The 26,372-nt window shown below is 42.9% G+C and overlaps 2 protein-coding genes across 5 annotated transcripts in view; one reads left to right on the forward strand and one right to left on the reverse strand.

The window, feature by feature from the left end:
* The window catches only part of ASB5 (ankyrin repeat and SOCS box containing 5), a 64,060-nt gene extending 49,498 nt beyond the window's left edge, over positions 1-14,562 (reverse strand). The window contains exons 1-2 of one of the 4 annotated variants that reach the window (XM_045515517.2): positions 14,455-14,472; positions 12,042-12,136 (exon numbers count right to left, since the gene is read on the reverse strand). The gene's annotated coding sequence lies outside the window, so the exon portion shown is untranslated. Of the gene's footprint in view, positions 1-8,969; positions 9,116-12,041; positions 12,137-14,454 lie in introns of those variants that run through there. The other 3 variants (XM_045515518.2, XM_074353382.1, XM_045515516.2) reach the window with 3 other exon arrangements.
* A 141-nt stretch (positions 14,563-14,703) lies between these two features.
* On the forward strand, positions 14,704-26,155 carry SPCS3 (signal peptidase complex subunit 3). The gene is made up of 5 exons (XM_074353384.1): positions 14,704-15,035; positions 16,376-16,449; positions 18,397-18,473; positions 21,524-21,639; positions 22,541-26,155. Exons 1-5 carry the CDS (start codon positions 14,893-14,895, stop codon positions 22,671-22,673), a joined length of 543 nt encoding a protein of 180 aa, XP_074209485.1. The 5' UTR covers positions 14,704-14,892; the 3' UTR covers positions 22,674-26,155.
* Positions 26,156-26,372: the final 217 nt, after the last annotated feature.

A 26,372-nucleotide genomic window follows, 5' to 3' on the forward strand; every position in this document is an offset into this window, starting at 1 on the left:
TTCCCCGCTCAGACACGAACGCCTCCCAAGAGGCCAGACTATCTAGATTTGAATCCTGATCCTCTGACTTGCTAGTTCCATGACCTCCAGCAAGTTACTTAAGCTCTCTGTGCCTTCAATTCTTCCCTGGCAATGTGAATACTACTGCTGATAAAAGCATTTTCAGGGGCCCCTGAAAGGATCGTGGCTTTAGGCATCATGTGCCTACTGCGTCCACAGGGTGAGGCATCCTTGACGTCAGGCCAGCACACCCTGCCGCACGGCAAGTCCAAGCCCCAAGCCCAGGCTCTGGTGACTCCATGTTGGGTTTTTTTCCTTATAATTCATTTCTCAGTGATCCTGGCCAACATAACAAAATGATGAAGGCTTGAGGGTGTCCCATAAAGAACACCTTTTCTCCCTCCCAAAGGAGGAAGACAAACAGTTAGGAAGAGGGGGGTCAATACATCACCCTGGTGACCCAGCGAGGCTAAGCTGAAGGATCCCATCCATTTACTGAAAGAATTAGGAAAATTTATCCACCCAGCTGCCGGCAGTTCTGGACTGAAGCCGACTGCTCAGTGAGGCGGGGATGAGCTTGCTCCCGGAGGAGCAGCACAGATGCCTCCTGCGGGTAAGAAGCCAGCTCCTGAGAGGCGGACTGTGGAATGGAGGTGAGCGTGTCCACACTGTCCTCCTCCCCACACTTAACAGTCAGAGTGGTCGCTCAGCGCGGGGGAGAGAGTCAGCTGGGTCTCTACACGTAAAGAAAGGTATCAGGAGTTCAGAAGAGGTATCCCCTCCAAGTCCCTGTGAGGCGTTAAGAGTGTTTAGAAACTCTAAAGGATTGGTAGAATAGGAGAGGAATTGTGCTTAGCCTTATTTTGACTTTTTAAGCACAATCCTCTGGCAGAAGAATGAGGGAATGAAGGTAAAGATGTCACTTACTCAATAAACCAATAATACTCATGCAGGTGGTTATGGCTAAGTCCTTGGAAATAAAGGTCACTGAAGATACTTGAAGCATTTTCCTCAACACATGTAACAGAAGACTAGGCGTTGCCTGGAGTTTAACAATCACAACATACATAAAAAAATGAAAATGATTCCTCGCGCTTGAGTTTCTGCTGCTAGACTGAGTAGCACTGAAAGTAAACAAATAAGGTGGAGACAAGTCTTTGACAAGGTTGCCCTTTATTATTAGAGAAAGATCCTGGTCTAACTCCATCAAATCTCTGTGATGTTCACTGTTCAATTAAAAAAACATTCACTGAGGGCCTCTTCACGTTAATGAGGATACGGTGGTCAACACGACAGTCTCTGCCCGCATGGACCCACACGCTTGTCTTAAAACAAAGGAGGCTCATAGGCTTAAACACTGAGAGGAAATTATGCCCAAACTGTGATCCATTGTTCCCGCAAGGACGAACAGTAAATACTATTTGAAGGCAGTTGAGAAGGTAAAGAGCAGCCTTTGAACTCTTGGGACGACTCTGACTGCTAAAACGGTATTTACTGGTCAGTTATGAGTCCTCAATATCCTTATCAATTACTGACCCATTTCTCTCTTTCATACCTGCACGTAGATAGAAAAATACAACCTCATAAATCGCCAGCCCAGAATCACCATAATCAGGTCACAGTCAAACGGGGCAGCTTTATTCTATAGTAATTTAACTGAAATACATAGCTCATGACATTCCATTTTAGAGATTTTTAATACCTGAAGTCTTGAGGCTTTTTGCTTCTTCCGTTTTATCTCATGATAATCCGTTTTATCAATTCATGTCCACCTGGGCCAAGATGCGTTCAGTCTTAGTGGAGGTTGATTTGTTTCATCAGTAAATGCCTGGCCAACTTTCCTAGTCAGATTTATGTTCTAGGCCTCGTATAAGGTGACCTTGTAAGGTAATTATCGTTTAAGTTTTGTTCAACCAGATGCGCTTTCCAGTGCACACACACCTGTATATCAAGCTCTGTTTTTAATCCATCTCGTTCATCTTCTCATTCTTGTACCTGAATAACTCATTAGTAGGGACAGCTCAGTCGTTAACTTGTTATTATAATGTATGGCAACAACATTGTGCTCTTCTAGTCAGACAGTTACTGTAATAATTCTTGTCCTTTTAATAATCACTTTAAAGTTGCTTGATACATTATTAGTGTTAATCATTGCTACAATACAATACATACAACTGTCAGCACACGAGAACACACATGTGTTCACAAACACACACAGAGTTGGTTGATGATAACTTGGAAAAGATTCTTAAGACAAATTCCTTAAACTTAACTGAGGTATCTAAAGAAATAATGCCACAAATTATATTTTCTGGTAATACAAATGATAAAAATAATTTTGACAATACAGCTTTGGGGTATAATCTGGAATTCTTGGAGTAACTTGGTAAATGGATTTCTAAAGCAGGTTCTATTTTTTCCCCTTTTGGAGTGATTCTCAAACATCAACAGGTTTTCTTAAGTTCCTTATTTATTTCCACGGAGGTTTTGGTGTCAGTGAGGGTGACGCCAATTAGCCTTGTGCCTCACAATGGCATCTCATGAATACTTTAATGTAATATGCCCAGATGTGACTGCCCAGAAATAAAAAATACAGTTTCATCACAAGTTAACAGCAGTGAACAGACTGAATCCCACAGTCAGCTGCTCTCGGCCCACACCTGTGAGACAAGAGCTAACCTGGAAGGCCCACCGTCCTTGGGACCCGGGCGCCAACATGTGACTTGCTCTTTTGGGCAGAGGCCTGCAGAGCAGACGCGCAGCCCTCCCTGTTCCCCCTTCCCCACCTCAGCAGACACCCAGCCGGGAGATCAAGCCTCCCCTGGCCTGGGAACCCGCATGAGGACAGCAGGTGTGCCCAGCAGGGACACAGAGGGGGAGCATGACCTCTGCACTTCGAGTCACTGAGGTTTAGCACTCTTACCGCCGCACGACGCAGCCTGGCTGACGGACCAGTCTGATGGACTGCCAAGCTTCCGTGACAGGAAAACATGTGCTTTATAGATTTATACCCACTTCTCAAGTGCCCACACCATGTCAGATGTCAGAGAAACAAGCATGCGCAAAACAGGCTTCCCTTTTGCCATGGGTCTTGTATTCTCGTGAAGAAGCCAGATAATAATGATTTAAAAGATAAATACGACTGACGGGTACATTGTAGAAGTAAACGCAGTGTTGTGACAAAGAGTAACAGTGGTGATCCACAACAGGGAAGCCAGGGGATACCTTTCAGAGAGCGTTAAGCAGGGATCAGAAGGACCAGAGAGCCGGCCACGTGAAGAGGGTGCCAGGCACAGTGGAGGAGGCTCAGGGGCCTGTGGGAGTCAAGGATTTGGTTTCCCAGGACCTGACAGAAGGCCACTGCGCCTGAAGCGTGTGTGAGGGAAGCCGGGCACAGGACGGTGCTGAAGAGGGGCCCGGCCACTGTCCCAGTGCCACGGACAGCAGACGCGGTGATGTACCCCATTCCCCTTGGGAACTGAAGCTCTTCTTCTCCAGCCGGCAGTGCTGCCTGCACCTGCCCTCGGCTGTCAGCCCCCTGGGGAACTGCCCCTGGTGCCCCCTGCAAAACCGCCTGCGTGCTGGGCTCTGTCTCCGTGACTTCCTCTTGAAGAACCAAAACGCAAGATCACAAGTCCACAGGGTTTTATTCTAAACTAAATGGAAGGCGACTGAAAGGCTTCACTCAACGCGAGGGAGGATGCTGTTAGCTGGTGTGTACAGAATCAGAGGGCGGGTGGGGACGCTGCCCCAGTCATCCAGGCGAGGTGACGGCTGGAACTAGGGCAATGAAGTAACACTTGAGAAACGTGGTGAAATGCAAGATTCATTTCAGGGCAGAACTGACAGAACCTGGTGACTAATCGGATAGTGAAAGAAAGGCAGGCATCAGAGAACAACATCAAAGTGACGGCACAACAGAAGCGTGGACGTGCGGCAGCGGAAAACGCAGGGCACAGAATTCAACGCTGCTCTGTGAAGCCTGGGTACAAGCGCATAAAGGAAAGTACTGAGCAAAGACTCCACAGCTAAACATCTTGCGAGATAATATCTGGACTTCATTTTAGAAAACTGTCCCCAAAGAAATATCTACTCAGTACCAAGTGTTCAAACATGGCCACAGATGACTATGGAGTCCCTGTGGCAGTCCTAGATATTACTACATGGTGTTTGCTTAATAAAGTATCGGCAATGAGCTGTCATCTGGCACTCTGTAACTAAGCTGAGCGTAAATACTGTAAACTGAAGGACAAAAAAGAGAATGCAGTTCTTGCTCGTTATTATGTACCTGCAAAGGCTCAGAAGTCAACAACGGCTGGATATTCCAGAAAATAGACTTGTAACGGTACGTCTAATGCCATGAAATGTCATTTTCGAAAAGGTATTTGTTCTGTTTCAGGACAAATTATGCTGAGAGATGGAGACTGTCTTTGCCACGGATTTATCTAACACAGGTTCACTAGGGGGATTCTAATAATTCAACAAGCCAATAGGATACAGGATAATCTCTCTTAATAAACCAATAAAGAAATAACATGTCCAAACCACTGGTAGATTAATTACACTGCTGCTCCAGACCAGGGGAGTTGCACCTTGCTGTGAGCTGGTTCTCAGGGGAGACGGCTGGACCAGCTCGAGCTGCCGGCCGGCCGGCCGCCGGCACAAAAGCGCAAAGCCCCCCACTGCCGAGCCCGCAGCTCCGAAGGGCCACAGCGGTGCTGGCGGGCCAGACGATCTTCCCTCCTGGGGCCACTGCTGGTACAGGAGTCACCTCTGTCACCACGGCAGGAGCTAATGCCCCAAGGTCTTTGGGGAGCTGTCTGGGTCGGCAGAGGGCGGCCCTACCCAGACCCAACGCTCGGGAAGCCCTCACAAGCTCCGAGCATTTATAACCTGAAGGTCCCCTCGCCAGAGCTGCTGCTTCACCATCCTTACCGACGAGCCCCCCGCGGGGACCCTCGGCAGCCGAGCTACTGAGCGCTCACTGGCAGCCACAAATGTGGACGGTGACACCCCGACGCTCAATGTCACTTCTACATCAAAACACTGACTTCATTCTCGAAAGCCACTTCACTCTTAAAAACCATTTGTCGTAAACAAGTGGATCTGAAATCACGCCAACCGCTGCACAAGAGCGTCACACAAGCTCAGCATTAGTGAGTGACCGGAGAACAAGGAGCACTGCCTCCTCTGACCTCAGACCACGATCTAGAAGGTGCTGCTGCCACCAGCGAGCACCCCATCTCCACAGCCTCCGCAGGGACTCCCCACGCGGCTTCGCTCACCCTCAGACTCAAGCGTCCATGCCTGCACACGGGGCGTCAGGCCCTTGTTTCTTCTGTAGGCAGTCAAATCACAGGTTCATGAGGCCAGAGCTGATCAGTGAACTCTAAGTCACATGTCCGTACCCCAGCTGCAAGCAGTGCTGGGAGATGCAGTTTTTTGGATTCTGTGCTGGGGAGGCAGAATGCGCAAGGTGCAGAACTATCACTGCAAGGACAGAGCACTGAAAAAAATTTAGCAGACATGAATGACAGATGCCCCCCATCATCAACACTTCAAAATCCTCACTGGAGTTTAAGCTCTACTGATTCCATCACCAATGTAGTCAGCTTTCCACTGAATAATATATACTGACCACTGATGTAATCAAAAATATAATAACCAAGAATTGTGGATGCTTGACTTAGAGTGTTCCTTACGAATGATTATCTGAGAATCTGCACCAATAAATTAGGAATGGATCAGCTGTTAGCCTGCTTTTTGGCAAAGTCAGCCTTTCTCTCAATAAAACTGTAAATGATTATTTGAGCTCACTGGAGAGGGTGGCTGCTTGAGAGATTTATTTACAGTGTCTCAGATCAAAACACTAGACTGACAATCTAATGAAATGCTTCTTTTACAATCCCGCAGGGCCTTCAAATAACTCACCCCTCAGTGGATCAGAGGCAGTGAGGTCACGAGCGGGCACCACACTCGGCAGGCGAGCTCAGAAAGCTGGCGTTGGGGCTTTCTGTTTTCTTTGCTTCTAGAGCTCATCTCTCGGCAAAGGAATTTTCAGAAATAGGCTGACTGGCATCACTTGTTCTAGTATCTTCCAAAGCAGATTTTTGGAAACTAACTGTTACAATTTCTGGTAGGAGGTGCTGTAAGAATCTTTTCTGTAATAATAGTGAGTTTGCCTGCCATGGTTCACCTTTTTTAAAAGAAAAAAAGCAGATTCTCTTCTTTGTTACCAAACATGGTTGTTTTAGGCAGTAATAAAACAGATAATGAACACGTCTTCATTAAAGCAAGTCTTCCAAAAAGACAGAATCTCCTTAGCATAGCAGCAATCAGATATTAAAAAACACAATGGGAATAGTAAACCAGTGTTTCAAGGCCCATAAAACAGACTCCTACTCTTTAACGCAGTTGGCTTAACCAGAGAATTATGTTTTGAACGGTCTAATGACATACTACTATATTTAACAGTAAAAATTCTATTAGCTTATATATACATATATATAAATATTGGGTTTGGAGGTTATATATATATATATGTAAGCTAACAGAATTATAAATATACATAATGTTATCATTTCCAAATAATTTTAAAACATTGTCTAATTAATTCTCATAGTGCACTGACGGAACAGAAGCACCGTGTGGGCTGACTAGACACTACGTATAAAAACGTCAGTTTAGCTACTCCCATATTACATTATCGAAAAAGGTGGCTTCAATCATTTGATATCATTAAATATTTTGATTTTACTTAGGCAACCATGACAGACACTAACAGGTATTTCTCATTTTGAGATCTAAACAGCTCTGCTGAGAACAGGCGTGGTTTAGTCTACAACTGAAGACGCATTATGAAAGTGAGCAGCAAAACGACTCGTAAGTGGTAAACATATGAAGCAGCCAAAAACATTACCTTGGAAGACTGATAACAGCACATGGTAATTAGAAAGAAAGCACCTGTTCCCGCTCCCTATTGCTCATCCCAGGGCATTTCTTTGGATCCCAGATAAACACTCTGTACAGATACTCTGTAATTGTACATGGAGGAGCATGCTTGGATCACGCCCAACTTAGTGCTACCGAATGTGTAATGTGTATGTGAGTTTAGTGCATTTGTCCAGCTATAGATGTAAAATCCAGCAATGATAGTGTTTAAGACATTGGGTCAGCTCCCTCTTTGGACCTTTCATTAAAGACTACAGTTTGCTTCTGAGATCTCTCTTCACCAGATCGCCTCTCTTTCTTTCTTCATATGCTTGGTATAAAATGCAAAGTTTCTCAACTAGCAGCAAATAGCAAGAAGGTCCCCTAGGTTTCACCAGCACAGAGACCACAGGTCTGTTTACTGCCTTTAAGAGTAGGTTCTTAACAATATCTCTTAGCTGCATAATAAAGGGCTTCCACTCATGCCATTTCTTGCTTCCGTCGAGATATCCCAGAGAGATTTGAATACTGTCAGCAAGTCTCTCCATGGAAGCTCTGTTGGCCCATCTGACTGTGGCAGAACCAGTGTGGGGCACCAGGCACTACTTCATGTCGCTCAGACCACCCACAGAGTGGCACTGATGACCCCCTGCTTCTGGTCCCCTGTGGCATCTTCTCTCCACGCCTGCACCTGTCACATGAGGCCCTGGCCCCATCTGCCTCTAGATCTGAGTCATCTGAATTCACAGCTATTGCCATGAGGTTGGAAAACACTTTGTCTTTCTCGTGTACCATTTTTGGCTACGCAGGGTAGGGAGTACTGGGTTTTTAATATTCATTCCCATTCATTTATTCTGGCTGCACACATGAAATGTTCTGAATCAGAGACAGTTTCCTTATTAATTATAATTAGTGGTTAAGTGCACGGGACCCTGCTCCCTGTACTTTACCCCTAGAGCAAAGGAATTTAAGCCAGATGGGAACAGCTCCCTCATGGTGGTCAGAGAATGACAGATTTTCCCTTTATATACCTGTGAGAGACAGCTGGTCCTCTCCTTCCCAAAAGGGGAGAGAAAAAAACAAAAGCATGAACAAAATCTTTCTTTGGGATGGGAAGGATGCTGGTTTTCACCCTACCCTTGTGGAATGTAAATATGTTTCTCTAGATACACCCAGTCCCGGCTTTCATATCCGAGAGCTGTCTCCTGGGTCTAGGCTTCATCCCTTCGGAAATATGAATACCTTGGAGATAGAACCCAGTCCTCCTGGCGCCTTGGGCCCTTAAGGGTCCCATTCGGCTATAAGCATGTGGCCCTCTCAAGAAGTCAGGAAATGTTTTATCACGCTTTCAAATCAGAGCAGTTAATTAGACAAACAGATACAGACCTATGAAATTCTTAGCATTCAAGAAAACCGGGAGTTCTGACTAAATACAGTACGGTGGGGTGCCACCTGACTGCACATGCTGGGTCACGAGCTTTAGTGCACAGAAAGCCAGGACCTGGCGACGTCTGATTTGGGGGAGAAGTCTGCAGGACATCATCCTTACAGGTTTGATTCACGGGGGCCCAGGGTTTTCACTTGGGGATCATTGTAAAGAGACCCTCTGCCCAGCACGTACCAACATTTCAGACTCTCTGAAGAAAAGCAGGTGTTTCTGCCGACAGCTTCAGTGCAGGAGACATTTTGATCCCTTAGGACAAGTTTTATACCAGTGCAGGGAACTGTGGAACTGTTACTGGCCCAGGTGCCAGGCAAGGGCCAACCCTGCAAGCAGGTACTTCTCAGGGCAGAAGTCTCAGGCCTGTGGTGTTAAGCATTCTACACGGTCCCTAGAACTATTCCCCCCCGTTTATATCCACCCTAGATGCAGCTGGCTTTGTTGCCAGCGGACATCTAGAGACTTTCCTCCAGAGAACTCAAATGAGTTAAAGGTAATAAATCTCAAGAGGCATGGTCTGAAACTCTGGACTTCTGGACTCTAGAGCTTTGGGGGTCTGAAGTGTTACAACCGGGTCCCGGGCGAACTGCACACTCACACGTGATGCCCTGAAGCCAGCCCGCGGAGGACAGCTCTTCACAGGTCCGTCTGCTCCAGCTGGCATGAGCTCCTCGGGATGTGTGTGCAGGGGTGTAAATTGGAACCTGGGCTCCCCGGTGACCAGATGTCCACCGCAGGTGTCAGAGAGTTTCGACAGTGGGTTTCTGGTGAGTCTGAGGTGGCCAGGAAGAGAGAAAGGTTATCTGGCTCTTCAAGTAAGAGAATGTCACACGATTCACAGGCAGCTTCTCACTTTCCTGAAAGGACCACTGTCTGGATACCATGAACAGAGAAGCTGGATACTAACTGCCTAGTCTGTCTAAAGAATCCCAGTAACTTCCGGATGCCTCTGACTCTCTAGAGATTATGGAAGGGCTTCTTGCTTTTCCCTTTTCTTGGGAGGGTGAGGTACAGATCCACAGAAACCAGAGGTCTCGGGTAAAACTTCCAACTCCCACCCCTAAGGATGCTCTGCATACTGTTCTGGTGCATGTGGGGCAGGTGGCTGTGAACCCATGAGCTAACCTGTCACACAGGTGGACAGTCAGACCACACAGAGGGGCCACGGACAGGGGACCGGAAGGCTGGGCTCAAAAAGCAAGTCTGAGAAAGGAGGGCCTGAGACGCAAATGGAGAACCAGAGGGCAAAGCCGAGACGCAAAGAGTGACAGAGGACAGGACAGAAGTGTGGAAAGGTAGCTGCCTGGAGAAACACTGCAGAGGGCTGGCCGACGATGGGCTTTTCCAGGAGCCCCACAGTCCCCTGAGTGGACAATTTGCTTCATTCGAAGGGCCCCGGGCTGAACAGGTAATTCTGATGTAAGTAAGAAGGAAAAGAAATGTACATACTGTAACAAAACCTGAAATATATTCTTAAATTTCCTTATGCGCCATAAGAGTCACACTTGGAACAACTTAAGACAGAAATAAAATGACCTGCAAGCAGCAAGTTTTTAAAACTCCATAGCCCTGTGTCCCCTCAAACGCCCAGAAAGTGCTTTTCCCTCTGCTGAACTGTTTTGTTCTTCTAGTTTCCTGTCTATAAAGAAATGCATAGAAATAAGACTCCCAGAAGTGTAAGACTGGCATGGTCTGCTTAGCAGTCTTGAGGAATTATAGGTCTTTCATTAACCAAGTTAACATATTCTGGTTTATGAAGTTCCTTTCTGTAAGAGTTCAAAGCAATGAAGTCCAGGTAAGTAGAACTTGTCAAGGAATATTTGGGAGAGGCAGGGAAGCTTGAGTTGTAACCCAAGGAATGCGAAGAAAGAATGTGACGGGATTACAGAAGAGGGGGCGTTCTGAGTGAAGGGAACATGGGTGAAGGCACGGGATGTGAGGAGATGACAGACCCAGGAGACAGTGAGCGAGGGGAGAAGTGAGTGTTGGAGAAATGAATTCGGTAACGTGGGGTGGACTCAGAGCATCTGAGGTCTTGAAAATCAAGCAAGGAAGCGGCAGGTGGTATTCATAGCTGAAGATTTGGGATAGGCAATTCACAGGAAATGAGCAACCAACATATTTCATATCTAACCTCACTTGCATTCAGAAATGCAAATTAGCAATCAGCTCAGCATAAAAAACAAAAACTCCATGGTTGTTAACTGTGCCTGGAGTGTAAATGGGCACAATCTCTCTGAAGGCAATTTGTCATTTATCACAATCTTAAATGCACCCAACTTTTGGAATCTATGTACTCCAAGAGAAGTCTTATTCAGATGTCTTACATTTGCACACGTTTTGCTGGGTAAGCCAGCGATGTGCAGCCCTGACTTCTTACTCAGGCCGTTGCAGGGCTGTACCTGCAGTGAGCAACCTGACAGAGGAGGTCGTGTCTCCTTGCTTACTGCTTGCTATGGAAGGGTAGGTTCCTCAAGCTCAACATTGCTCGGATGAAATGCAAATGGTGTGTGTGCATGACATACATCAGGGCCCTTTGCATCACCCCTGAGGGACTCGGAGGGATGTGAAGCTCATGCTGTGTGCTGTGCCAAGAGTAACAAAGTCCTCAGTCTCTGACCCACAAGTCTCATATCTTCTGCCTTCATCCATGAAACAGTCCTCCATGACATGCCAGTTAACTGGTACCCAAATGGTGTCACAGAAGAGTAATTATTTGCAAATAAGATGGAAACCTTACCTTTATGCTAGGGGTCTTCCTACTCTTGGGACATATAGCTAAGCGTGTTGTTCCTCCTTGACCACTTCCTATTCACTCAAGCGCCGACCAAGCCCTCCAGCCCCTCCCCTCATTACTGCCGCTAGGTTCTCAGCAGAAATTATCAAAGAGTGAAAGATATTCAGTCAAAAAGCACTAAACCTTAACTGAGGTCCATAGTGTCATTTTAGATAAACAACAGCCTCAGTTTCCTACCATGAAATCCTGGTATTTGACTCACTAGAATTCAGATTAAAAAGCATTAAGAGTAAAAGAAGAATATTTTCTGATGCTAAAGGCTACCATTTATTATGAAGACATAATATTACTTAACAGATTTTATAAAACGGAAATATAAAGATGGGAGGAGAAACAAAAACACAATTAATTTGTGTCTTTGAAAAGCCCACAAAGAGAAAAGACTAATTAAAATAATAAAAAAGAAGAAAGCACACACATGGTTAATGAGAAGCAACAATAACCATCAAAACAGAAGAGTAACATCTCAAGGTAATTTCTACCCAATTGTTAAAGATCAGATAATCCAAATGCTACGTAAGTATCCCACTGCATAGAAAACCAAGGAAATCTTACAAATTCATTTTCTAATCTGAATATAATAATACAGTAATAGTATAACAATCCATAAAAAAGAAAAACACAGATTGATGTCAACTATGGATATTTATGGCCAAAGCTTAAAAGAAGAATTAGAAAACAAGGTATAAGAGCATATTAAAACTTAATTCCTCATGCCCACGTGGAGTTTATTCCAGGAATGTGCAATGGCTCAATATTAGGAATCCATTCATATAATCCACTGTATTAACAGAGTGCCTTAGTTGGTTCTGGCTCCTATAACAAACTACCATTGAATGGGTGGCTTATAAACAACAGAAATTCACTTCTCACAGTTCTGGAGGCTCAGAAGTCCAAGATCATGGTGCAGGTGGATTCAGCATCTGGTGCGAGGTGGCTCCCTGGTTCACAGACCAGCAGTCTTCTCCCTGTGCCCCCAAATCAAGGAAGGGGTAAGGGACCTCTCTGGGGTCTCTTTCAAAAGGGCTCTCCCCCTACCATGAGGGTTCTACCCCCACGATCTGATCACCTACTGGAGGCCCCATCTCTTAATACCATCACATTGGGAGTCAGAATTTCAATATATGAATTCCGGGGTGGGGAGAGTCACAAACATTCAGTCTATACCACAGAGCTAGGGATCACATCCAAAGTTACGGAAAATGCATTTGAAAGTAATTCAACACTCATTCATGGTAAAAAAACATAAACAAAAACAAAACCCTTCTCAATAAAAAAGGAATTAGTGGATATTTCCTTAGTATCAATATTTTATATATATATATATATACTCACACACACACACATCTCAAAGCCAGCATCTTATTGAGGATTTTGCTAGAAATATTAGCTACTGTGATGGACAAATGAAAACACTTAGAAACAAAGAAGTGAAAAGAAGGTAAAGTGTTCTCTAATGTACAATACAATTAAATATCTAAACAATCTAAAGAAATAATGAAAGAATTACAACAGAATGAGAGAATTCTCCCACCACATCCCTATTCTGGCCCTATCGTGGACCTGTATGTGTTTGTGGAACACCCAGTCACTCAAATTCAAGCCATCATGTCATAACAATAATAGTAATTTCATTTGTGCTTTCACAACCTACTTTCCTCTGTACTTGGCACACTATCTAAGTAAGCAGTTGCTAAATCACAGATTTTGACTCTGAAACATCCCTGTCAGTCTTCCTTTTTTTCTGTTCTACTGTCGTCAACCTCAGTCACTTACTCTCAACATGTAACTTGTAAACGGCCGTAGTTCAGTGACGCTACTCTTGCTTAATATGTAATTTCCTGTGATATAAGATTCCAACTCCTTGGCCAGGTTTTCTACAACAAGCCCTTAATTTACCTCTGTAGCCTCTTTTCCAACTAATCTTTTATACATGTGCTGTTTAGCTGGACCAGACTACTGGGTATCTCTTAGATAAACCCATACTTGCAGTCCTGTATCTTTCGGAATGCTCATCTTGGACATCAACACTTGTTACAATAAGCACCCTTTTTTTTTTTTAAAGTCATCCTGTAATAAGAATACCTAATTGTGTCGTTTATACACTGTGCTAAATATTTTATAGATGCTGCTTTGTTTCACATGACCGAAGATGTAACTTCTTCCTCAAGTCCACAGCATTTTGTGACTTCCTTGGTATTTATATTTTACGTTTCAGACTTCTGTGTTCTTAGTTCATTGACTCTACCAGATTATAAACTCCAGGAGGGCAGAAAGCAGTTAGTACACATCTCTGTATCATGTGCAACACAGTAGGCATTCAAGAAATCACTGCTGTACTAATAAACTGTGGCTACCTGGAAGATGAAAACTTAGGGTAAAAATTCAACTAAGGATCGCTCCTTAGTTCAGTTTATCTGTTTTTCATTACTTGGCTCTACTCCAACTTAGCAGGGACTTGTCTTAATAGCCCTCTACTCTCGAAGCCTAGAACTGTACAAGGCTTAGTAGGCACTCAGTAATAATCCTACCGGGATGGCTGCACGAAACGTAACTGAGTGATGAAGAATACAAAGCAAGGGCCCGACAAATAGACAACAGAAACCAGCACCAGGGTCAGACCATCACGTTCCGGTTTGCAGGTGTCTCTGGGGTTGCTAGACTCTTTTGGTTTATCGACGCTAAACTTAAAAAAAAAAAGATTTCAGCTGATTACTGGACCCTCTGAATCCCATTTTTATAATTACAAAAATCCCTAGCTGCAAAATGAAGAGAGTATATTTAAGGTCGGGGATTGGCACGGTCTGAACTCTACAGCCCCTCAGGGCCCTTATGTACTGATGGCTTGCTCACTTTAAATTACGAATTTGTATGCTATTTTAGGTTATATATTACCTTTACCTATATATGATACAAATTAAATATTTTATATAAATAAGCACTTAAATTATATTTTGGGCCGCGTATTCATTCCACAGCCATCACCTCCTTTGATCCAAAGAACCCAAGGAGGTCATCCTTTCAGTTACCGGATACTCCTTGCTAAAATGCAACTATTCAGAACCGGCACCATCGTCCTTATCGTCTAAAACAGCTTTAGCTGCCGCTAGAAGACAAAGTATTAATAGAAACTGCTCTAAGGGAGGGCGTGGAAAGTAAAAGGGCCCCCAAGCCCTCCCCAAAATGTTCAAGTTCTAACATTGACGAGGAGTGACAAAGGGGAAGCCTCTGCGTTTCGTTAAGTGATGCTTCCAAACACGACACGTCAGGACACACACCAAACTACCTTGCCTCGCCGCCGGTTTTAAGCGCACATGAACGGAACCTAAGCGCTCTGGAAGCCGCAGCCCAAACCACCCGACGCAAGGCGGGAGAAAGGAGGGTGGGCGGCTCCGGGCCGGAGAAGGGGAAGCGAGGACCCGGGAGGCGGGCCTTCCGTGGCGAAACCCCGCCCATGGCCGTCGCTGGTTGGTGGCGGAGTCAGGCCGCGGGCGGAGGGGCGGGCCCGCGCGCCGCGCAGTCTCTTCAGCTCGCGCGCCCGCCCGCTGGTGGGTGTGTCCGGGAGGCTCGCGCGCGTCGCGGGACCGGAAAGGAGGCGGGGCGGCGGCGGCGCGCGCCCCCGGAACGCGCGCGGCGCAGTCGGCGCGGATCGCACAGAGCCGGTCCGCGGCCGGAACGGGGTCCCGGGTGTGCGTGTGGAGCAGGGCTCGGGGGCTCGGCCGCGATGAACACGGTGCTGTCGCGGGCGAATTCGCTGTTCGCCTTCTCGCTGAGCGTGATGGCGGCGCTCACCTTCGGCTGCTTCATCACCACCGCCTTCAAAGACCGGAGCGTCCCGGTGCGGCTGCACGTCTCTCGGATCATGCTGTGAGTGCGGCCGGGGCCCGGGCCGGGGAGGGCGGCGGGCGGCGGGCAGGGCGGCCTCCCCCGACCCCTCCAGGCGCCCCCTGGGCTCCCACCCTCTGCGCGCATTCCCGGGCTTGCTCTTAAATTTTAATTTTGAGCGTTGCTCGGTCGGTGCCGCCGCTTCCTTCCTGTTCCTCACTTCCCTCGGCTGCGCGGCCAATGAGGGAGCAACACAACAGCACAGCGGCCGCCGCCCGCCGTCCCCCGCGCCGGCCGGGGGCTCCCCAGCTCGCCCCTCGGACGGACAGCCCCTCCCGTGTCCGTTTGTCCTTACTCCGCGGCGGCTCCGAGTCGGGCGAGGGTAGGATGCCCGGGGAGGATCCGGCATCCCGGCGCCCTGATTGATCACGGCGTGTTTTTAATGTTATTTTTGAAGGGCCAACCGCTTGACTAAACCTGCGAAAATGCCCAAAGTAGAATCTTGAAATGACATTGTCCTTTCGCTAATGCCTATTTTGTTTTCTTGCTGATTTTTATTCTCTAACACTTTTTTGCTTCGATTAGTGGCATTTTAAAAAAAATCCTGGTCCTCCTTTCTTCTCTATGTCATCTTCCAACATGTGCTCTTTAGTTCTTGAACCTTCGTTTTATCTCTAAGTCAGAATCGCCAACAAGCCAATCATCTAATAGGTATCCCCCACTTAAAAAATTTTTTTCCCCCAGATATTCATGTCTGTTAGATACCGTTTTTTTGGTTCATATAGACCCAGGCTGGAAAACACGACCACTATCTGCTCTGGGAGGGTTTAGTTACTGTGAATCTTGAGCAAGTCTTTTTTTGTTTGTATGTTTTTTGCCATTCTGAGCCTTCATTTACTTTGTCTTAAGTGGAAGTGATACCCAACCCCTAGGCTTGTTGTGAGGATTGAGATAATTGGGAAAAGTATAGAGTGGATCTGACCCAGACACGCAGTAAGTGCACAGTAAACAGCAGTTCATTTTTTCCCTGGTTTCCACACCACTTTGTTGTCACCTGTAATTTTCTTCTACTCATTCTACCAAATCACTTGACATAAAGTATTTACACTTTTTTTGAGCAGCTTTTATCTCCCCTTGGGTTTTGTTAGGGATTTTTTTCAAGGTAAGTAAATGGAAATAACTGAAGACCTACTGTTATAGTGGATTGGAGTGTTTATCCTGTTTGCACACTTACAAGTTTCTCTGATTTTTTGTTTCTTTGTGGGTTCGCTGTCTCACCTGTGCACCCAGATAGTCCCTGTCTTTCGTTTTATGTAAGACATTTGTGAATTTTATATACTGTTACGTTTGAAAGATGGTAAAACTATTATCTTTACTTCTAGAAAAAATGTAGAAGACTTCACTGGACCTAGAGAAAGAAGTGATCTGGGATTCATTACATTTGATATAACTGCTGATATCCTTTTAAGAAAAATTTTTATTGCCTTTTCTCTAGTTTTATGATGATACACAAGCTGTTTAGTGATTTGGGGGACGGTAACTGTGTTTACCCATTGAATCAGCCAAACCTTGAAAATTTCTATACCTGTGTTTTCTTCAGTATAATCGTGTTTAATACCTCCTCATTCACACCTTGAGAAAGCTTATTTACAGATTCATGAGTTACTGTTGTGTGAACACACTTTAAATTCTTCTCAGAAACATTAAATAGATCTAAGCTACAAGAGTTTGAATCTGTATTTCGGAAAGAAAATAAAATTAGATCATTTAGATTAAAGAAGGAGGAATGTTACCAGTACCCAGCCTACCTAGATGTAATATTTCATGTACAATCCCAAAGAGTATGTCCACATTTTGTGATAGTGGAGAGAAGCATATGTTAAAAAATGTTAACTGCATGTGCTGTGGTTCAGAAGGTCATTATCAATATCAAATGATTAATGGTAAACCTTATTAGCATTTTGCCATTATAGTTCTTTTTATAAGTACTTTTATAATACGAGTCAGAGAAATCTTAACAGTTAAGAGTTACTTTAAATGTAGGTGATTTAAATATTTTCTCTGTACTTGGAATTTTCACCTTTTGACCACTCTGATCATTTAGGCCGGTTTAATCTCCTTTTAGGGCCTTAGATTACTATCTTGGCAGCATTGTTCCTGCCACTTCTGGGATCTCACCTGACCAGACCCTAGGATTAGAATTGGTTATGGAGAGTGAACTGTCTGAACTTGTGTAAAGCAGCTGTCTGAACAGTGGAAGCAGGTTATGTACCTGGGGAGTTTACCTCACATGCCTCTTTGCTACATGGAATTAGCTTTTAACTTGACTTTTTAGAAATAAATGACTGGGTTTAGAAGTAGACTAGGAATTTGTTCTCTTATAGGCACTTTTTTAGCAAGTAGAGTACACGAGCAGAAAAATCCTTTGTTAAACTTCTGCTTTTAAGTCTTTGTCTTTTTTTTTTTTTTTAACCTTTGAGAAGGAGTTTGGATCTAGTGTAAAAATACGAACTTTTTGTATCTGGGCAATTAGAGTGAAATTTCCTAATATCTCAACTATTCAGTATTTTCTATCTCATCATTGGTATAGTCACATTTCCATAATACTGCTGCAATAACTTGAAATTGTACCTGATCTTAAAGAGAGACCCAAGACTTCTGAATTTTGTAGGGATTTTTAGTGGATACACACATCTAAGAGCAGAGTGTCATGAACATGTCGCTGTTAGTATCTAAATGCATGTAATACAGTGACTTAACCATTTGCATATGATACTTAATGAAATCCAAACATTAACTCAGTTCATTTCTCAGTGACATCAGTCTAATAATTAATCCTGGGGAGTTTTTTCCACTCTGGTAAGCTGCATCCTCTTACTATATAGCATTTCATGGATTGAGACGTTTTGATCTCTAATCTCTACTGGCATGTGTCCAAAAGCAACGTGGTGGACAATTTACTGTACTTAAGCCTAGCTCACTTTTGTATAACAAGTTGTATTGCGATGATTGCTTATACTTTAGAACTCCAGTGGAGTCATATAGTCTTGAAATATTAAGTCCTGTTTCTTTTAGACAGTGGGCTGATTTTACAGAAAACTAAATTTTGTATTTCTCGGTTATTTTCTTATTAATCAAAGTATCTCAGGTAGTGATGCTTAGAGGAGCAGGGGAGGATGCTGATAATCTCACTGATAATTTTTGATTTTGGAATGAGCAATATACTATCTTTTATATATTTTTATTAAATTAGTGGCCTTGTATGTTTCTGGCCACCGCTCTTTTTTTTTTTTAATTTTAATTTTAGTATCAGTATTGCTGTGAATAGTTAATTTAAGAATAACTAAAATCTGTTTTAAAGTTATATGCCGCTTTATGATTTTATATTCCTTAATTTATTTACATCTAGAAAATATATTTGATTGGAATGTTAAGCAGTTGTTTCTTTATTTATCAGCAGAATATTCAACAAAAAATAATGTAAGTATATATGTAGAAGTATTTTAGTAGACATTGAAAACCTCATTCTTCAGGAATATGTAACTTTTATATATTCAAAATATCTGACCTGAGTAATTTAGTAAAAATCACAAGCCCATGGAGAGGTGACTGTACTAAGAAAATGTGATCTCCTTTGGTAGATTCTGTTGCTTTTCTGTTTCTGCAGTGCCCAGGACTGTGGTTCCCAAGAAAGGGGTGCGAGCAAGGTAGTCCATAGGTATATAAGGAAAACGATTAAGAGCTACTATTTCTTTTCTTATGGATCTAAGAAGAGTTGCTAGTTTTCCAGTTTGCTCAGCTTTTTATAAGATGTTAGGATGGAGTGGCAGCCTCCAAGCTCCTCGTGCATCACACTGGAAACCAAAATTTGATTCATGTATTTCTCAATTTAAAATAAAAGGAAAAGACGTTAAACTTTACTGATACTAGCTGTATGGACAGACACTGAGATTATCACATGCCTCCTGAAACAGGCAAATAGCCTGGAGGAAGAAGAGGAATTCTGAAGGGCAAGAGGTCAGCCCTGCTACGTACGTTTATTCATTCACTTTCAGCATTTTGCAAAGTTTAGCCGTATGTACCCAGTTGAGTAGATTGTATTATCTAGTTTTAAATAAACTAATCGTCACAAATGGAAAAGTGGCTTGAAAAGATTCCTGCAAGAAGTCAGCGGTTGAAGAGGTGTAAGTCGCGGGAGAACGGCTGAGCGGGGCTGTCTGCTCCTCTTTGGAGCGGCTCGGCCACACTGAAGGCTTAAGGAAACAGAGAGAGCTTGTAAAGGGTTGTCTGAGAGAACTTCAGCATTAGCCAGGAAGGCTGTTTGAAATGCACCTTTACATTCACAATCAATAATGTTACCTAATGATAATAGTGATGTGTCTCATGAACATAATTTGTTAAAAAAAAAAAAAAAGAAAAGATGCAGAGTTTGGGGTTGGTGTTCAAAACAACCTGTGCTCAAACACCTTTGGAGACAATTACCAGCGAGAAGATGGAAGGGGGGACAGAATTGCTCCTCAGCTGTAGTCCTCTTTCATCTAAAATAGTTTCTTTCCACAGCTACCATTAGAGAGCTAGACGGCAAGATACTTGAATTGGCAAAATTGTGACCTGTGCTTAGAACTGTCATTACCCAGTCATGTAATCAGAAGCTGTAAGGATGGCTAATTTGTGAATCATCTCTTAGATTATTTTAAAATCCGTCTAAATATTTATATTTTTCCTTTTTAAATACATGCTGTGAGCTGTTTTGATAGTCTTTTATTAAGCCATATATCTATGATTAATTTCTCTTGAGAAATATATTACTTTGTGTTGAGTTGGACAGGATTCACCAACCTGAATTCTTAAGGTAGTCTCTTTAATCATGTTAGAGTTTATCAGATGTTTTATAATTAAAAGCTATTAAATGATTACATTAAAACCTATTTTAACAATATTAAAACTTAGTTTGTAATTGAAATGTATTAGCTCAGTCTGATTTAGAGCTTTTGTTGCAGACAGAGTAAGGGTTGAGAGATTTATATAGCATATTGTTAAAACAGAAATCTTCTTAGGTCCTAAAAGTGTAAAGTGAATATTCTGCTACATGAATTAAACTCTAAAGGTGAAATCTGTGGAATTAAAATGTGCTTCTATGTTGTCTTCACCTGAGTTACCATTATGTCTTGCTATCAGGCCCAGCCTAGAGAGAATTCATAGTTAGAGATGAGTCTACTTCTGCATTTTATTTGAACTGTATTCATTTTCAGGGGATGACAAATTAATCAGTTTTATCTGTTGATTGGTTTGATTAGTTAACTAGGATTTTTTGCACTTCAATTCATTGTAGATATATTTTGAGCATACCTTATATGGAAGATATTTTGTTAGGCACTATAAATATGAGGTTGAAAAGTTTTGATCCCTGCCCTTAAGAATCAAGAAAGTGTTAAACAGTTAGAAAAAGCTGTTCTGAAGAGTAACAACTGTAAACACAAGTATTATTCCAAAAGTCTCAGCAAATGATCCAAATAAATATGTCACCTTGGTGACGAGTATACCTAAATCATATTCATAATTCTGGTTTATTCCAGCATGACTAGTAAGTTAAAACAGTTTGAAATTTGGCAGATTACTGCTTTGGTGAATGAATAAATATACATAAAAAGTCATTTTGCTTTGGCACATCTTAGATTGTGTTCTTCAGCCTTGATGTTTCTGTTTAATGTAAGAGGCTTTCAGGTGAGGATTTGAACCCCCTTTTAGAAATTAACTACTACTCCACATTCTGTTTTGGTTAATGTAGTCACCACCACTGGGCAGTTGGCCTCACAAGCCAATGGATAATAGCTTAATAAGAACTGGGATTTAGCAATGGTTACAAATGTGTTTTTTCTCCATTTCATGTCTCTAATTTTCCAAACAATTTATAATATATCAAAACAGTGGCTTAAAAGAATTGTCTGACTTGTAGGATTTTGTCATAGTAAAACAATAGTGTGCCTGTGTTTTCTTAATTTAAAGGAAAATATATTAAAGATGTTTCATTTCTTTAGTGATTCCTTGATAATTTAAAACCCTTGGAGATATGTAAGTTTTCATAAGAGACTCTAGTAGTCAGTGTGATCTACAGGCATTAGTTCTGTTTCCCTGGCACCTTGCAGGGCCCACGTTGAGTTGGAGGGTCTCAGAAATTTTATAGGGAAAAATGGCTTAAAAGAATGCTTCCCTTCCAGGGATGCTAATCCCGTCTGTTTCTCCTAGCGCCTCACTGGAGACCATGTAAGTCGAAAACCTTGTGTTAGCCTTGAGGGCATTAGCAAAAGGGGTGACTTCCTTCGGGGGGGGGTCTTCCTTTTGTACGAGAAGAGTTGGATTCCTTGGTATGTCTGTCCACTTGTGATCATTTTGTCTGCTTTAAGATGTCTAGCAGTTCCCACAAAGTTGTATTCATTCATATGAATTAAACGATTTGCTTACCAGTATTTCTGAAGTGACAGAGATGCTATTTCTGATGAGTTATCTAATTAATTTTCATTTTAATGTAGGCTCTGAACCAAGTTGTCCTTTGGGACAAGATTGTTCTGCGAGGTGATAATCCGAAGCTGCTGCTGAAAGATATGAAAACAAAATATTTTTTCTTTGATGATGGAAATGGTCTCAAGTGAGCAATTCTTTGTCATTTTTTACACGAGATGATATGTGAAGGGGGCGAGAAAGATGTGATGTGTTTTTATTTTAAAGAAAAATATTAGAGGGTAAAAAGAGGAAAGTTGAGAGAGATGAGAAGTATTTATACCCGTCTGAATGGAAAGACTGTGTGGAAATCCTGGCTCTAATATACACATCAGTTCTCTGCATTATGGGGGATGTGACAGACTAGGGGGGCCCGCAGCATGGATGCTCAGGCCCCGGGAGCAGGACCATGATCACCACAAGGCTCCTTCCGGGATGTCAGAGGAACCTTAAAGAGGAAGCAGCTTGGTTGGTGGTCTGGAGTTGATTCTGAGGTTTCCAGTTTTGGTTCACTTAACGTCTCTGAACCTCAGTTTCCCTTTATACAAAATGAAAGAATTGGAATGATCTTTTGAATCAGTTGTAGCTCTTAAGCTCTTTGAGTAAACATTGGAAAGAATTTTAGGGAGAGCTATTTTAACCAAACCTGTTTTGCAGATGAAGTGTCTCCAGCCATGAGAGATTTTGATGTGTTCAAGTTAGCTCATCTGGATAATGATAGAGTTAGGTTTCAAATCATTGTCTTCTGATACCTAGCTCAGATCTCTATACTCTCTGTGTTTTACTCATTTAAGCTTTTTGGTTGACCACTGGAGTAACCATGACCGTATGAGTTAGGTCCTTGTGGGACACAGGCAGTGAGAAGGCTGCAGTTCCCCAGCATTGTCTTGGATTTCAAAAGACTTGACAAAACTTGTTTGTAGATCAGAATTCCAGTTAGGAATAGCTGGCTAAAAATAAACTATTTGATTCCTCAGTGCTTGAATTAAAACGTTTTTATTGAACTACAAATGTTCCTGCTGACATCTGTTTATTATATCTTTTTATAGGGGAAACAGGAATGTCACTTTAACCCTATCCTGGAATGTTGTACCAAATGCTGGAATCCTACCTCTTGTGACAGGATCAGGACATGTATCTGTCCCGTTTCCAGATACATATGAAATAACGAAGAGTTATTAAATTATTCTGAATTTGAAACAGCATATTTTTATACCTAATGAATCCTATCTCATTTATCTCTTCCCTTGCATCTTCATTTGTTTGGGGTTGGTACTTTTTTGGGGGGGAGGGGGGTAAGAATGAATGTCAAAAGGCGTATTTGAAGGGAAAGGTTAATGTGCTACTTAAACTTAATTTTAAAAACAAAAACAAAGGCCACCAGAGTGAAGTATTACAGGAATAAGACAACCACATAATAAGGATGTGTAAAATATTTATGTTTGAAGTGTTCCCTGTATTTCCATGATTCCTTACGGAATATGAAGTGAGCATGAGGGTACTTACAGCTTTCAGGTGCCTGTGGAGTTGTAAGAACTCTGATTGTGCCTTGCATTTATGCAAGTTCACATTGGATGTGATTTAGAAGCATTCTCTTTTATCTCTTTTTGGGTATATCTGAATACTGGAAAAATTAAGACAGTTAATTGGTGAGAAGCCTGGTCTACAAAGTAGCCAAAAGTGATGGAATTTTATTCCATTTGTCTTAGAAATGCCCACAGTGCTTGTTTTTCCTACAGGTGACTAGCAGCTTTCTCCACTAAAGACTAAATACCTCTTTATATGCTGTAAATCATTCTAAATCATTTTAAAGTCTCTTAAGTTAACCAGATGTTTGTCTTTCAGTGCTTTCCCAAAACAAGGTTCCTTGGTATTATATTTTTGTGTGTGTGTGTTGTTTTTTTTTTTAACATTGCCATTGAAAGTTGAAAATACTTGCATGGTTTCCCCTCCGAACTGAGTGTGTTCTAGCGAGCATGCCTAGTGCCACTGAGTGGTAATTATTTAAAATTTTTTCTAGGTCCACATTTTAATAATTACTGGGGTAATAATAATCAGTATTTGTTGGTGTGCTTTTCCATTTACAAGCACTCGTATATTTTACTCAGTGTGACCCTCAATAATCTAATGAGGTAAGTAGTGCAAATGCTGGATCTTTGCAGATAAAGAAAATGAAACCCAGAAGTTTATAGAACTGCTTCAAGGTTGTTACATAGCTAGCAAGGAGGGGAGTTAACTCTTGAACTAGGATTTGATTCTCTAAAGTATCATTTCCTCTATGCCTCAGATTACAGACTAATCAAAATTTACTTACATAGTTTTCATTATAGTTTTTTGTTACCCTGGACATCCTGTCTGTATGTACAAGAGGTTTCCCATCCTATGTGGAAGCAATTAATTTTCAAGTTTCCAACAATTTGTATATAGAGGTAATATCTCACTCATGCTTTGCATAAATTAATTTCACTCATGTTAAAAGTGTAAGAACCCAGATGTATGTAAAATAATTTAGAGACTGATTACGTGATCATACTTAACATGACTGTTTCCTACAGTGGGCAAATAAACATCCTCAAAGGACGCAGCTACAGTCAGTCACCCTTAAAAGCAGGGCAGACACTGTCGTGACACCATCAGCAGTGACCAAAAAGGGCTCGTATTTTCTAAGAATGGTTTGTATTAGTGGCTAATATTTGTTGTATAGCGAAGGTTATACAAAGTTATCTTACCTCGTATGAAATAAATCTCTGTTTAATTACATTAGTGGCAACAGCTCTTGCATAAGGGCATGTGTTCCCATGAAGGTCCAAGGTACAGCATCTGAATACTGGACTGGGCTTGGCTCCCAGCTTTTCCATTAAACTTTTCAGGGTCTCCGTTTCTTTATCTGTAAGATGGCAGAGCTGCACTAGCTAACTTAAAGAGAGCTCCTCTTACACCACATGAGTCTATAAAATCTGTTATGTCTGTTGGGCAGAGAGACTGAACAGAAAAGCACCTCAGTAACGTGAAGACAGCAAGGAATTAACACATAATTCACATCAATCTGACTTTCTGTTAGACTCTACATCTAGAAAATTTAACTTCATGGAGTTTGTACAAATACTAGACCCGGAAACTTAAACTCTGTCGGTGTCACAGCTTAGACCTCGGGCGTGTCCTCACCCAGGACGGCGTGCCAGCAAGCCCGCAGCCTCAGCCCGGCGCAGAGCTGTGGGCGCTCAGCTCCCTGGACGCGTGGACCTGTGTTTGCTGAAGGTGCACGTGGAAGCTTACCCGAGTTACTGCTTAGCCCGTGGCACCCACTCCTTTGGAGTTTGGTGAGGAAGAGGAGTAGAAAGGCCCACTAGCACAGTGGAGAAATAGTTTTTTGCTTTTACTTAACTAAGGGAAGCCTCTCAGGACAAGAACACTCCAACGTGGGAATAGGAACCCCATCTCACGAGCTCACTTGCGGGCGTGCGCAGCCTTGCAAGTTTCCTGTAAGTCTACACTGACAGAGGTGGCCTGTGTCTGGCCAGTAACCATGTCCCACATCTACCTGCATGTCAGTGTTTTCACATATCATAATAAAGTGTCCACAAAGACCCGAGGCTTCACACTTAGGAACTAAGTGTGCTTAGGAACATCGGAGCCCAGAGCGGGTCCTGGGAACAGAGAAGAACTGCAAGTCGCTGATCTAAAGTAATTATGCTTAGAAATGAGTTGATTTCAAGATGCAGTGCTCACAGGCCCCTCTGCTCCAGCAGTTTAACCGAGACAAGCAGCTCTCAGAGTGTATTGTGTTGCCCCAGTTCCCAGTTGATTACATGTAGTTCTTTATGCTTCAAGGAAAATAATGGAAAACCTGAGAAATTCCTTATGGTGTGATAGGAAAGGGGGTTATTTTGAGGTTCTGCCCGTGGATTGATTGTATAGCTCTCTGGTGGGTCTGGCCAGCCTAGTAACAGCACTAAGAGATGGGGCTCTGAGGCTGGAAGGAACGATTGTCCACTGTTCCAGCTGAAGTTCAATGGTCGCAAGCTTTGGGGGTGTAGGTTAATCGAGGTGTTATTTTGTAATGCTTTGAATTGACATGAAATGAGTTTATGGGGTAAAAACCATAAGCTGTAAGCTTTCCGTCTTTCTAGCAGAGAGCCTGTGTACCTTTTATGTGACTGCCGGAGGTTTAAAGGGATCTGTTTCAAAAAGTTGTTGCATGTTTTGATGCAATTTGGGGAACTTGTTTACTTTACAAATACAAACTCGTAAGAAAAAAATTCATGAGAATACTGAAGATAAACATGTTTGAGGATTTTCCTAATTGCAATAAATCTTCAGCATTTTTCTAATGAAAATGATTTTGTTTACAAGTAGAAGTATGCATTTTAAAAGACTTTCAGATTTATGCTTTTTTTATGCAAAGCTGCTGAACTAAAAGAAAATGGATGAAACCAAGCCTAGTGAACTTGATCTTTTCTTTCTTTTCCTTTTCTTTTTTCGGTGGGGTGGTTAGGGGGGGCGGTTAATCACATCTGTTGTCTTCTCCAGGGACTGTGTGCTCCTGTGCTAGACTGTAAGCTCTTTGAGGGCAGTCTTGTCGGATTTATCTTTGTACCTTCCCCAGCGCCTAGCAGAGTGCTCTGCACATAATAGGCACCCAATAAACACTGATGACAAATGAAGTCATTGTCTTTGTAATGTGGCCAGACCATGGGGGCAGCTTTGCCGTTAACACTCTCCTCCTTTGTAAGGGCTGCCCTTTGGTTCTTGAGCTCCTCCTGGTGACCTTAGATCAGACTCTTTCTCCCTTGCGAGCGCAGCCGGACGGCGCCCAGTCCAGGCGGTGCTGCTCTCATTCCCTGTGTTCTCCCGGCCCCGGGCCTCTGATGGTAAGAGCCG

This window comes from Camelus bactrianus, chromosome 26 (genome assembly GCF_048773025.1).
Source record: "Camelus bactrianus isolate YW-2024 breed Bactrian camel chromosome 26, ASM4877302v1, whole genome shotgun sequence".
In the NCBI taxonomy this organism is placed as follows: Eukaryota; Metazoa; Chordata; class Mammalia; order Artiodactyla; family Camelidae; genus Camelus; species Camelus bactrianus.

Coding starts and splice junctions, on each gene's coding strand:
- SPCS3 (XM_074353384.1), top strand. CDS start 14,893: ATGAACACGGTGCTGTCGCGGGCGAATTCGCTGTTCGCCTTCTCGCTG. Junction 16,450..18,396: donor TACATTTGATATAACTGCTG/ATATCCTTTTAA, acceptor TAATTTATTTAC/ATCTAGAAAATATATTTGAT. Junction 21,640..22,540: donor GATGATGGAAATGGTCTCAA/GTGAGCAATTCT, acceptor ATCTTTTTATAG/GGGAAACAGGAATGTCACTT.